A 12781-nucleotide genomic window follows, 5' to 3' on the forward strand; every position below is an offset into this window, starting at 1 on the left:
TCCCACCTTAGAAAGTCCCCCTTCATCAGCTCCACCAACCGAGCCAAATTCATCTTGTGTAGCTACTCCCACTGCTGTGCCACCTGAATGCCCACCTGAAAGCTCCCCCTACCACCTTGAACGGCATCCCCCCCCCCCCCAATTTCCTCTCTTGTCCACCTTGTCTGAATCGCAAAGACCTCGCTCTTGCCCAATTTGTACACTGAAAACCATCCGAATTCCCCATAATCTGTCCAATGCCCCCCACTCCAGTGGGTCAGACATATACAAAAGTATGTCATCTGCATATAGTGAGACCCTGTGCTCCACCCCCCCCCCCCCCCCATACTATCTCCTGCTAGTCCTTTGACGCTCTCAATGCCATCACCAGTGGCTCTATGGCCAAGGCAAACAACAGTGGGGAGAGTGGGCATCCCTGCCTCATCTCCCCCCCCCCCCCCCCCCGGTGCAACCTAAAATAATCTGAGCTCACTCGGTTCGTCCACACGATCGCCACCGGTGCCTGGTACAGCAACCACAAAACCCTGCCCAAACCCAAACCGCCTTAGGACCTCCCACAAGTATTCCCACTCCACCCGATCAAAGGTCTTCTCCGCATCCATGGCGACCACCTCCACCACCTCCCTTCCCTTGGAGGGCATCATAATCATATTTAGCAGCCTTCTAATGTTCGCCATTAAATGCCTCCCCTTGATAAACCCTGTCTGATCCTCCCCTATCACCCCAGGCTCACAATCCTCTATTCTCGAGGCCAAGGGCTTGGCATCTACATTTAGAAGGGAGATTGGCTTATATGACCCACTTCAGGATGAGAGAGATCGAGGCATGTGACATCGTCGGAGGGAGTACCTCTCGCTCCCTGACCTCATTAAATGCCCTTACCAGCAGGGGCCCAGTACTCCTGTAAATGTTTTATAGAACTCCACTGGGTACCCATCCGGCCCTGAGGCCTTGCCCGACTGCATCGCCTCCAGCCCCTCCACCACTTTAACCAGCCTATTTGGGGTGCATAGGCCCTCCACCTGCTCTTCTTCCACCCTCAAACTCCAGTCCCTCCAAAAACCGCCTCATCTATTCCACCCCGGCTGAGGGTTCCGACTCATGAATAGCTGTTGTAAAAGTCCCTGAACACCCCGTTTACCCGCACCGGGTCAAAGATCGTATTTCCCCCCTCTGTCCTTCACTTTCCCAATCTCCCTCGCTGCCTCCTTAGCTGCTGTGCTAACATCCTACTAGCCTTCTCCCGATATTCATACACCGCCCCTCTCGCCTTTCTCAACTGCCCCACCGCCTTCCCTGCAGACAGCAACCCAAACTCCATCTGCAGCTTCTGCCGCTCCTTCAGCATCCCTGCTTCCGGGGCCTCCGAGTAACCTACTGTCCACTTGGAGAATTTCCTTCACTAATCTATCCATCTCCGCCTTCTCCCTCTTTCCCCGTATCAATATAAACTGTCCTCTCTCCACTGCCTTCAATGCCTCCCATACCATAGCTGCCAAAACCTCCCCTGTATTGTTTATCTCCACATACCTCCGAATGGCCTCCCTCACCCGCACACATACCTCTGCTAATAGCCCTACATCTAACCTCCAGTGCGGGCACTGACCTCTTTTTTCCCCCCCCCCCCCTCCCCCTCCAGTATGTCCACCCAGTGCGGGGCATGTTCCGACACTACTAATGCGGAGTACTCAACGTTCACCACCCCTGCCAGCAACATCCTATCCATATTTTAAAAAGTTGATTTGGGAGTACAATTTTGTGTACATGGGAGGAAAACAAAGTACTCTTTCTCTCTCGGCCGCCCGAACCTCCACGGATTCCCCCAGTCCCGTGTGTTGCATAAACCCCTTTAGTTCCTTCGCAGCTGCCGACACCCTCCCTGACCTCAAACTCGACCGATCCAGCCTTGGGTCTATAACTTATTGAAGCTCGCCCAGCTCTGAATCCAGGTCCTGGTAGACATGCAGCTCGCTGCCTTCCCAAGTACAGTGCCTCGTCTGCCTGGCCCACCTCAAAACCCTTTTTTTTATCCAGGAACCGGTGCAGTCGCACCACCATCGCCCTCGGCGGCTCGTTCCCTTGCGGCTGCCTGATTAGTGGCCTATGCCCCCAGTCCACCTCCAGCGGACGAGCAAATGCCGCTTAACCCAGTAGCTTCTTGAACATCTGTGCCACATATGTGCCGGCGTCCGCTCTCTCTGCCCTCCGGCAGGCCAATGATCCTAACATTCTGCCTGTGCGATCTATTCTCCAGGTCCTCCACCTTTTCCTGCAGCCTCCTTTATTGATCTCTCATCAACCCCATCTCCGCTGCCATCGATATGAGCTGCTCCTCGTGCTCTCCCACTGCCCCTCCACCTTCCGGATCGCCTGGCCCTGGGTCTCTAACCTCATCTCCATGTGGTCAGTCCCCACCTTTATCATTTATCGGACCACCACCCTGGCCAGGTCCTCAAGTTCTCCTTCCTCTGCTGGGCAAACATCTTGTGGAGGAAGTTCACTAGCTGATCCGTTGACCACTGGGCCGGCAGGCTCGGACCCTGACCTTCCGCCATCTTTCCCTGTATCGCAGGCTCCACACCAGCTTTCAATAAATGTTCTCTCCTTTTTCGATCACTTCTGGTCCACGTATCCATAAACCGATGGGATACTCTCCTCTTCCACCCCATCTGCACCTTTTACAATCATTCAGTTCCACTGTTAGTCGGGGAAAAGGTTCACCATGACTGAGAGCCACCAAATGTGCGACCACTCGCACCATGACCGCTATTATATTACCTTGTGTAATATATATATATTACACTCTTGAATCAGCCGAATTCTTGAAATGAGTAATAGTTTTCTTTTAAATATAAACTCATTTATTAAGTAACAAAATAAATATTGTAAGTTATTTTACTTAATACTCAACTAGTAAATAAAGAAACAATTGTAGAGATGACTAAATAAATTATACAATACAATGCTTTGTTAATGAATAACTTCTCTCTCTAGCTTTACTATGTCTGTTTTCTCTACACTCCTGATACACACTGCTATCAGAGAGTCAGAAACCCATTAATATAGGTTCTGATAATGAGACATCTAGTGTTCAATTGCCTGTACTAGCATTACATATATTGATATATGAGATCACTACAGCCGCCACCGGAAGTCTCAGTTGGTGCATACTCGATGGGCCGAATGGTGGCCTCCTGCACTGTAGGGACTCTATATGAAGATTTCATTTGTCTTAAATTCTTCTGTTAGTTTTTGAGATTTGTATAACTTTTATGGGCTGTGTTTTTTGCAGATGATGATGTGAATGCTCAGGCTATATTGGCTTCAGCTAACCAGAGGCTCCAAAGCCAGTTTGACTTCCACTCCATCACTATCCAAATCGAAAATTACTCTGCTGATATGGTGAATTGCAGGGAATGCCAGGAGCCTAGAGACTAATTCCCATTTCTTTGCATGACATTTCTTTAAGTGTATATGTCTGAGAGAGACATCACTTTGAGATCATGTCTCAGGGAATTACGCCTGAATGAGTTGAGTAGATGATGTGTGTTACTGCTGACTGATCTAGAGCCAAGCATTGTGGTGAGCGTGAGCTGCATTGACCATTTTTGCTACATTGCAAGATGAAGGGTTCTTTGTGTCCACATTGAGCACAGTCATAATAAGGCATTAAAATTAATTTAAACATCAATTTGGACATTCAACTCTCGCTAGGAAAGTTATTCTCATTCTCTGTATATGTTGGTGTGTTCTGAGGGTGTATTTGGATGAGAACAAAGTTTTTTGTTGTGTGTTTTAGATGTAACTGTTCTGCAGACTTTTTCTCATCAACGTAAAGGAATCTTGGTGGTGGAGACTGAAGTTTTGTATCATTCTGTGTCCTTTGAATTGATTGCCTGTGTCCAGGTTTTTCATATTTATACTTTAATTTAAAAAAACATTTTTCTGAACCTAAATAAACACTTTTGAAATTTTGTAATCTTAATTGTGTCCGATTGGGTATTTGGCTACTTAAACTGAGCAAGAGACAGCCTGAGGAAATAATATGGTGGTATGATTTGAATGAGCTGCCTGGAAGGGTGGTGGAAGCAGATTCAGTAAAAGTTTCAAAAATAAATTGGATAAATCCTTCCAAGAAGAACTTGCAAGCTGGAGGGGTGGGTGGCACAGTAGTTGCCACTGCTGCATCACAGCGCCAGGGACCTGGGTTCAATTCCAGTGACTGTCTGATTGTCCCCTTGTCTGAGTGGGTTTCTTCCGGGTGCTCCGGTTTCCTCTCACAGTCCAAAGATGTGAGCATTAGGTAGATTGTTGTATCCTGGGACCTGCCAGGCTAGGTTGTGAAGATGGGAGGAGGGAGGAGGAGGGAGAGAGAAGAGGAGGAGGAGGAGGAGGAGTGGACATGGGTGGAGTGCTCATTTGAGGGGTTGGTGCAGACTTGATGGGGCGAATGGCCTGCTGCCTGGTAGGGATTCTGTTTGGTCCGTCGAGTCTGTACCAACCCTCTGCCTAGGCCAACTCCCATGCCCTATCCCCATAACCAACCTAACCTTCACATCTAGACTGTGGGAGGAAACTGGAACATCTGGAGGAAACCCACACCGCTGCAGGGAGACAGTACAATTTTCACACACTCACCCACTGTGCCACCTCGCATTCTATAATTGAACTGTGCTTTCAAAGTACCAACACCAGCTTGAAGGGCTGAATGGCCTCGTGTGTTGTATCATTCTATGAATCTAGCAGACAACAATTGGCATCTCTCAATCGGGAGATGCAGAGCATGAATCCTGCTCTAAAAGAGTGAGGGCAAAATCTGGATTGATATCCCTCTCTTAATAATGGTCTAAGATGACATGAACTGAGATCCTTTTCTGGTGTATGTTGGGAAATTATTTTTATGGAAAAATTAATAATGAACAATGCAAGGGTTCCCGCCTCAATACCCTTTCAGGCAGTAAGTGCCAGATTCCCTTCATCTTCTTAAGTGAAAAGGTGTTTACTCACATCATCTTCCCCCCCCCCCCCCCCCAAAACTTTTGCCCCTTACCTTAAATCTTTGCCCCCAGTTATTGATCCATCCGCTAAAGGGTAAAGGTTCCTTCCTATTCACTCCATCTATGCTTTCTTAATTTTATACACCTGAGTCAAGTCCCTCCCTTGCCTTCTCTGCTCCAGGGAAAACAACCAGTCTCTCTTGATAGCTGAAACGTCTTTGTGCAGGTCTTATTGAAATATTGCAGGACAGACCCAGCAAAGGTGGTGGCACAGTGGTATACAGTTGAGAGGGAGTTGCCCTGGGAGTCCAACATCGACTCTGGACCACATGAAGTCTGATGGCATCAAGTTAAACATGGGCAAGGAAACCTCCTGCTGATGACCACGCGCCGGCAACCATCAGCTGATGAATCGGTACTCCTCCACTTGGAGGAAGCACTGAGGCTGGAAAGGCTGCAGAATATACTCTGGGTGGGGGACTTCAATGTCCATCACCAAGAGTGGCTCAATAGTACCATCACAGACTGAGCTGGCTGGGTCCTCAAGGACATAGCTGCAAGACTGAGACTGCAGCAGGTGGTGAGGGAACCAACAAGAGGGAAAAACTTACTTGACCTCATCCTCACCAATCTGCCTGCTGCAGATGCATCTGTTCATGACAGTATCGACGGCATGGTAGCACAGTGGTTAGCACTGTTGCTTCACAGCGCCAGAGTCCCAGGTTCGATTCCCGGGTTGGGTCACTGTCTGTGCAGAGTCTGCACATTCTCCCCGTGTCTGTGTGGATTTCCTCCGGGTGCTCCGGTTTCCTCCCACAAGTCCCGAAAGAAGTGCTGTTAGGTAATTTGGACATTCTGAATTCTCCCTCCGTGTACCCGAATAGGTGCCGGAATGTGGCGACTAGGGGCTTTTCACAGTAACTTCATTGCAGTGTTAATGTAAGCCTACTTGTGATAATAAAGATTATTATTTTTAAAAAGTGATCACCGCACAATCCTTGTGAAGACAAATTCCCATCCTCACATTGAGGATACCCTTCACATGTTGTGTGGCACTACCATTGCGTAAAATGGGATAAACTTCGAACAGATCTAGCAACTTAAGCCTGGGCATCCATGAGGCACTGTGGGCCATCAGCAGCAGCAGAACTGTATTCAACCTCATGGCCTACCATTTGCCCCACTCTACCATTACCACCAAGCGAAGGGATCAACTCTGGATCAATGAAGAGTGCAGGAGAGCTTGCCAGGAGCATCAGGCATAGCGAAAAATGAGGTGTCAACCTGGTGAAGCTACAACACTAGGACTACTTATGTGCCAAACAGCAAAAGCCGTAAGTAATAGACCGAGCTAAGCGATTATACAATAAAAGCATCAGATCTAAGCTCTGTAGTCCTGCCGCATCCAGCCGTGAATGGTTGTGGACTATTAAACAACTCACTGGAGGAGGAGGCTCCACAAATATACCCATCCTCAATGATGGAGGAGCCCAGTGTAGCCACCTAAATTGGCCAGCTCTCGATTTAAAATGGCGAACGGCAAAGGCTGATGGGAAAGTCAGCCAACATAGACAGAAACCAGCAGGTGCAGGTTGGCTGTGTATTTACCTCTGCAAAGGCCAGACAACATCGATACCAGCGACTATCAGCATAACAAAGTAGCAGCCATCTGCATACTGATGAGCAATCACCGGGAACAATAAGTAACATTTTTTGACACACAAAGCAAAGCCAGACCCCTCGGCGCCAGCGGGAGCCAACACAAAAGAGGTTAACGAACACCTCAAGACTGCCCATCGATCAGGGAACCGCTCCAGTATTGGAGAAATTGAACCAAGCGATTGGGTCAAAGTCCGATCACTTGGGACCAGGTACAGGGTCCGCCCCGAAAGGGGGGGGGGGGGGGAGTCCCTGGGGACTAAGAGTTAAGCCCCAAGTTCAAATCGCTCTCTTCACCTCTGTGTCCTGCCCGGGTCACCCAGCAACACAAACCAACATTGACCGTGACCGGCGCAGTGACCCCCCGAACAAAGTAAGTCTTAATTCAACGCTCTCTACGAGATAGGCGCTCCTAGCTACCAATCCGTACCAACTTCGAATCCCGCAGACTCAGAACCCGAACGAAAGGCCATTTGTTCCCCTGACCTGGTGGGCCAGTCCGAAGCTAAGTATAGGCCTGTTAGTTGTAGAAGTAGCTTAGACGTAGAATTTGTGCATGAGTAGCGATTACTGTGTATAATAAATGTGCTTTGATTTGAATCTTACTAATTGGTGTATTGGGTTATTGATCATTACTCGGACTTGAACCTCGTGGCGGTATCATAAAGATACCTGGCGACTCGAGAGCAAAGGTAATAAAACAGAGCAATTGAACCAAGGAGAAAGTTAGCAACACCAGCACATGTGCACAAAAGACCAGGCTGAGGCATTTGCAAGAATCTTCAACCAGAAGTGCTGAGTGGATGATCCATCTCAATCTCCTCCAGAGGTCCCCAGCATCACTGATGTCAGTCTTCAGCCAATATAGTTCACTCCATGTGATATCAAGAAACAGCTAAAGGCACTGGATACAGGAAAGGCAATGAGCCCCGACAATATCCTGGCAACAGTACTGAAGACTTGTGCTCCAGAACTAGTTGTACCCCTAGCCAAACTGTTCCAGTACAGCTATAACACTGGCATCTACCCGGCATAATGTGGAAAATTGCCCAGGTGCGTCCTGTCCACAAGAAACAGGACAAATCCAACCCAGCCAATTACAGTCCTATCGGTCTACTCTCCATCATCAGCAAAGTGATGGAAGGAGTCATCAACAGTGCTATCAAGCGACACTTACTAAGCAATAATCTGCTCATGGATGCTCCTGACCTCATTAGAGCCTTGGGTCAAACATAGACAAAAGAGCTTAACTCCAGAGGTGAGGTGAGAGTGACTGTCCTTGACATCAAGGCAGCATTTGGCCGAGTATGGCATCAAAGAACCCTAGCAAAACTGGAGTCAATGGGAATCAGGGGGTAAGCTCGCCACTGGTTGGATTAATACCTGGCACAAAGGATGTTGTGGTTTAAGGTCAATCATCTCAGCTCCAAGATATCACTGTAGGAGTTCCTCCGGGTAGTGTCCGAGGCACAACCATCTTCAACTGCTTCATCAATGACCTCCCTTCTATCATAAGGTCAGAAGTGTGGATGTTTGCACGTGACTGCAAAACGTTCAGCACCATTCGCGACTCCTCAGATAATGAAGCAGTCCATGTCCAAATGCAGCAATATCTAGGCTAGGGCTGACAAGTGGCAAGTTAAATTCATGCCACAAGTGCCAGGCAATGGCCATCTCCTACAGAAAGGATCTGGCCACTGCCCCTTGACATTCAATGGTATTGCCATCGCTGAATCCCCCACAATCAACATCCTGGGGGTTACCATTGATCAGAAACTGAGCTGGACTAGCCATATTAATCCTGTGGTTACCAGGGCAGGTCAAAGGCTAGGAATCCTACGGGGAGTAACTCACCTCCTGACTGTCCCACCCCACCTCCCAAGCCTGTCCACCATCTACAAGGCACAAGTCAGGAGTGTAATGGAATACTCTCCACTTGCCTGGATGACTGCAGCTCCAACGACACTCAAGAAGCTCGACACCATCCAAGACAAGGCAGCCGACTTGATTGCTACACCTTCCACAAACATTCAAACCCTCCACCACCGATGAACAGTGGCAGTCTTGTGTACCATCTACAAGATGCACTACAGTAACTCACCAAATTCCTTCGACAACACCTTCCAAACCCATGACCACTACCATCTAGAAGGAAAAGAGCAACAGACCATCATAACTGTGTATATAACTCCCTCGTGGTTAGAATCATAGAATCCTTACAGTCCAGAAGGAGGCCATTCGGCCCATCGAGTCTGCACCGACACTTTGAATGGCCACACTACCTAGGTCCGATCCCTGTCCTATTCCTGCAGCCCCACCTTAAGGGGCAATTTAGCATGACCAATCCACATAACCTGCACATCTTTGGACTGTGGGAGGAAACCGGAGCACCCGGAGGAAACCCATGCAGACACGGGGAGAAAGTGCAAACTCCACACAGTCACCCGCGGTTGGAATTGAACCCGGGTCCCTGGCCCTGTGATGCAACAGTGCTAACCACTGTGCCACCACACCGTCCCCAAAGGTTCTTTGTCAGTTCTATTTATTAAATGTTCAATTATCTGTGCACTGGTGGTTGGAGTTGCAGTAGAGATGCAACAGCTGGTGCAACGTCACTGTATAGTGGAAATGTAACTCCAGTAACCTCTGGACTTCTGGGTCATCCTTCAGGAAGTGACGATGTTATTCCACGGCACTCTGCACAGGGGGTTGCTTCCAATGGCTGCTCTTGACCACACTAATCCTTTGCTTCATCTTCCACTCTGACTATCGTGCCATCTAGTGGCAAGTGTTGGGGATCTCACTTTAAAGGAGCCTTTTCACTGCACTACTGGGGATCTGGGATGGGGAGTGTTGCATGGAGCAGTCTCGCTCTCATCTGATTTGAGCCATTTAAAAAAAAAAGTAACTTCATGGACTCCCGGCCGGCCTGAAAATTTTATATGGCCTGTATCAACCATGGAAACTGAGAGGATGCAGGCCTTCTGTTACTTAAAGGCGGCTGCTCCTGGATATTTGGCGTAGGATTTCCTCATGTTTCCGCTCCTGGGCCTGACCAAGATGACCTTTTACAGGTTGGACACCGGGGTCCACCTGCCTCTATTGCAGTCTTCCCTGTGTCTGATGGAGGAGAGGTACCGGTGTCAGCCCATTTCCAAGAATGGTGGGCAGTAGAGGACACGTTGGACATGGGAGACCATATCATTTCATTTGAGAACTTCCCTTTGTTTATGATACTGTTATGTCCCTTTAAGACAGACAATTCTTTCCAATCAATCCCCCAACTCCCTCAATCCCCCAAATTAAACACAATCACACAGTCTGTTTAGCGGTGCGGAAGTGAAGTCATCCGCCCTCGACCTCTGATTTGTTGCTGAAGAACAGCACCGTTTCCTGTTACAATATTGAAAGTTTCTGTTTTACACACCAAAGGCTGGAGAGCGAACGAGGAGCGGCGACTCAGCGGACTTGGCTTTGAAATTTAAAGAGGTGAAGGAATTTTTTTTTTGGTTTCGGGTTTGGGAGAGGATGCGCGATTCTTTCCTAGCTCGTGTATAAACTAAACATGCTAACTTTTCGCAGACAAAAGATTCGGTCCCGTTTTGTTTCTGGTCTTAAACATTGTCGAGTCAATGTCGTGCTGTCACGATCGTTCCTTGACTTTAATTTTGATTATGAATTCAAAAATGGGCACTGATTGTAAGTTAACGTTTGGAGGAGAAGGGTGTGAGATGTTTTTTGGAATGTCGCACATGCTGCGATACATTGTAGCAGCTTGTTCAGAACGTTGCAACATTGTCTCGGAATGTTTCCCATGTTAACTTCACCAGCGTTGGGAATGTTTGTTACATCGTCTCCAGGCGCCTGAAATTGACAAGTGCGGTGAAATTGACCTGGCTTTCCCCACCCACGGCGCAGAATCTCTCCCCTGGAGGTAGTTAGTGCGCTGCCGTATCCAATCTTCAGTGCCCCGAGAAGATTCCATCCTCCTTTTCACCCTCCTTTTCACCCTGGTATGCAGCCATGAGTACGTGTTTTTGAGCACAAGATGTTGAACTGGATTGATTTGTTTGGGTTCTCTCGACACGAATCTGTGTTGCACTTTAAATTGTACCTGAAATTGATCGGGGGCTAATTCCTCTGGTAAGCTGCACGGTCTGTTGGTTGTCTGTAAAGGAATCCCGAAAAGGGAAGTTTTAAATTGGGCATTCCCCACGTGGGGCAATACACAGCATTGTTGTGATATGGCAAGAACCACCCCTCCTTCCCAATGGGCAACTTGGCCAAGACCAGTGAAGCCGCACCCAGTTTTGGGGGAAGGAGGCAGACGAATTAAATTATTTTACTGATTCTTTCACCACTAAAGTATATTATTTCGTGGTTTTAAAAGGATATATACGTTTTTTCCCATTTCACGTCCCCCCTTCCTAAATTGCTCTCAGCTTTCCTTTCTCTCTCTGTCACTCGCTCCAGTTTAATCCCGCCCTTGTCTCTCATCGCTTTGTTTACCCCCCCCCCCCTTTAAATAAATTTAAGAGTACCGAATTATTATTTTTTTCCAATTAAGGGGCAATTTAGCGTGACCAATCCACCAACCCTACACATCTTTGGGTTGTGGGGGTGAGACACACGCAGACGCGGGGAGAATGTGCAAACTCCACACGGACAGTGACCCAGGGCCTGGATCAAACCTGGGGCCCCAGCCTATCATCGCTCTCTAACAAAAACATCACCCGCTCCGTATTCTGCCCTCGGGCAGGAGTCGTTGAAGCTGGCTGCGCGTTTGAAATAGGAGGACAGGTCGTGTCAAGCTGCCTTATGTTCTCTTCAGTGCAGAAGATTAAAGGATATTGCAGAACAAGGAGGCATCAGTTTCAGAGTCGAACCAAACCATTTTTAGCAAGTGAGATAAGGAATTTTCACCCAAGGCAGGGTGAATGAAATCTGGAATTCCCGTGTATCTTTGGGGAGTCCGTTGAAAGTTTCAAGACTGCGATAGACAGACTTTTTATTTAGTGGGTGTATCAAAATTTGCAAAACTGGGGCTGGTAGTTATTAGACGATTTGACAAAATTCAGAAAGGCATCAATAAACTCCCAAAATGGGCATGCCCATGGCAATTCAACATTAATGAAACATTTTGGCAGAAATAATTGGGGAGGTGACATTCTCCTTGCAGCACATGTCTAAATGGGACAATGTAACAGGAATCTGGGACACAGGCACATGAATCACTACAAGCAGCAACACAATCAATAGGGCAATTGGGGATGGGCAAAAGATGTTGGCCTTGTCACTGACTCCCAAGTCCCAATAAAAGAAAACACACAAAGCCACTAAAGAAGCAACTTTTATTCGGGGGGGGGGGGGGGGGGGGGCTCACTAATTCCATACAAGTAATGCACAAAGTGGTAAAGACAGATTATTGTCAGGTGTATTTTAATTGTTTAAGAAGCTTGCCGGTTCTGTGCCACTATAAACCGTGTGTTTCCATTCTCATGCCGCACCATCTGCTGATTTACGTGATCTGGAAATTCACAGCCACACTCTGCCTTCCAGGTTACCTTTCAATAGCAAAATATCCCACAGAGCACAGGACAGAAAGAAATTGACAGAGCCAAAAGCTAGGGATAGAAGGGTGACTAAAAGCTTGCTCCAAGCGATTGACATTTTAAGGAGAGTAGAGAAGTTTAGCGAGGAAATGTCTGAAAGTATGGCCACGAGCTGTTGGTGAACGAAGTGAGGGATTCAAGCAGTCCCGAAGTTGAAAGAGCAGCGAGGGTCGTGGGACTGGTGGTTCCAGAGATAAAGGAGGTTGAGGCTGATAGTCCTGCAGGAAGAACGATGGCGGGGGCTTTGGATAGATTGGTGGGGCCGATCCCCTCACAGTGGAAACTCTGACTGAGGTGATGTTGGTGGAGTTCGAGAGGCTGTTTGCCAAGCATATGAAATGAATGAAAATGAAAATCGCTTATTGTCACAAGTAGACTTCAATGAAGTTACTGTGGAAAGCCCCTAGTCGCCACATTCCGGCGCCTGTTCGGGGAGGCTGGTACGGGAATTGAACCGTGCTGCTGGCCTGCCTTGGTCTGCTTTTTAAAAGCCAGCGATTTAGTCCAGTGAGC

General features: G+C 48.0%; 2 protein-coding genes across 2 annotated transcripts in view; both read left to right on the forward strand.

Moving 5' to 3' along the window:
• The window catches only part of LOC140415148 (proton-coupled zinc antiporter SLC30A2-like), a 47126-nt gene extending 43141 nt beyond the window's left edge, over positions 1-3985 (forward strand). The window contains exon 8 of the mRNA XM_072501031.1: positions 3293-3985. Within this exon, the coding sequence (XP_072357132.1) occupies positions 3293-3438 (146 nt within the window). The 3' untranslated portion in view covers positions 3439-3985. The remainder of the gene's footprint in view (positions 1-3292) is intronic.
• A 5538-nt stretch (positions 3986-9523) lies between these two features.
• The window catches only part of LOC140415164 (mediator of RNA polymerase II transcription subunit 30-like), a 41053-nt gene continuing 37795 nt past the window's right edge, over positions 9524-12781 (forward strand). Inside the window, exon 1 of the mRNA XM_072501032.1 lies at positions 9524-10145. The gene's annotated coding sequence lies outside the window, so the exon portion shown is untranslated. The remainder of the gene's footprint in view (positions 10146-12781) is intronic.

The sequence above is a fragment of the Scyliorhinus torazame genome, chromosome 1 (genome assembly GCF_047496885.1).
Source record: "Scyliorhinus torazame isolate Kashiwa2021f chromosome 1, sScyTor2.1, whole genome shotgun sequence".
In the NCBI taxonomy this organism is placed as follows: Eukaryota; Metazoa; Chordata; class Chondrichthyes; order Carcharhiniformes; family Scyliorhinidae; genus Scyliorhinus; species Scyliorhinus torazame.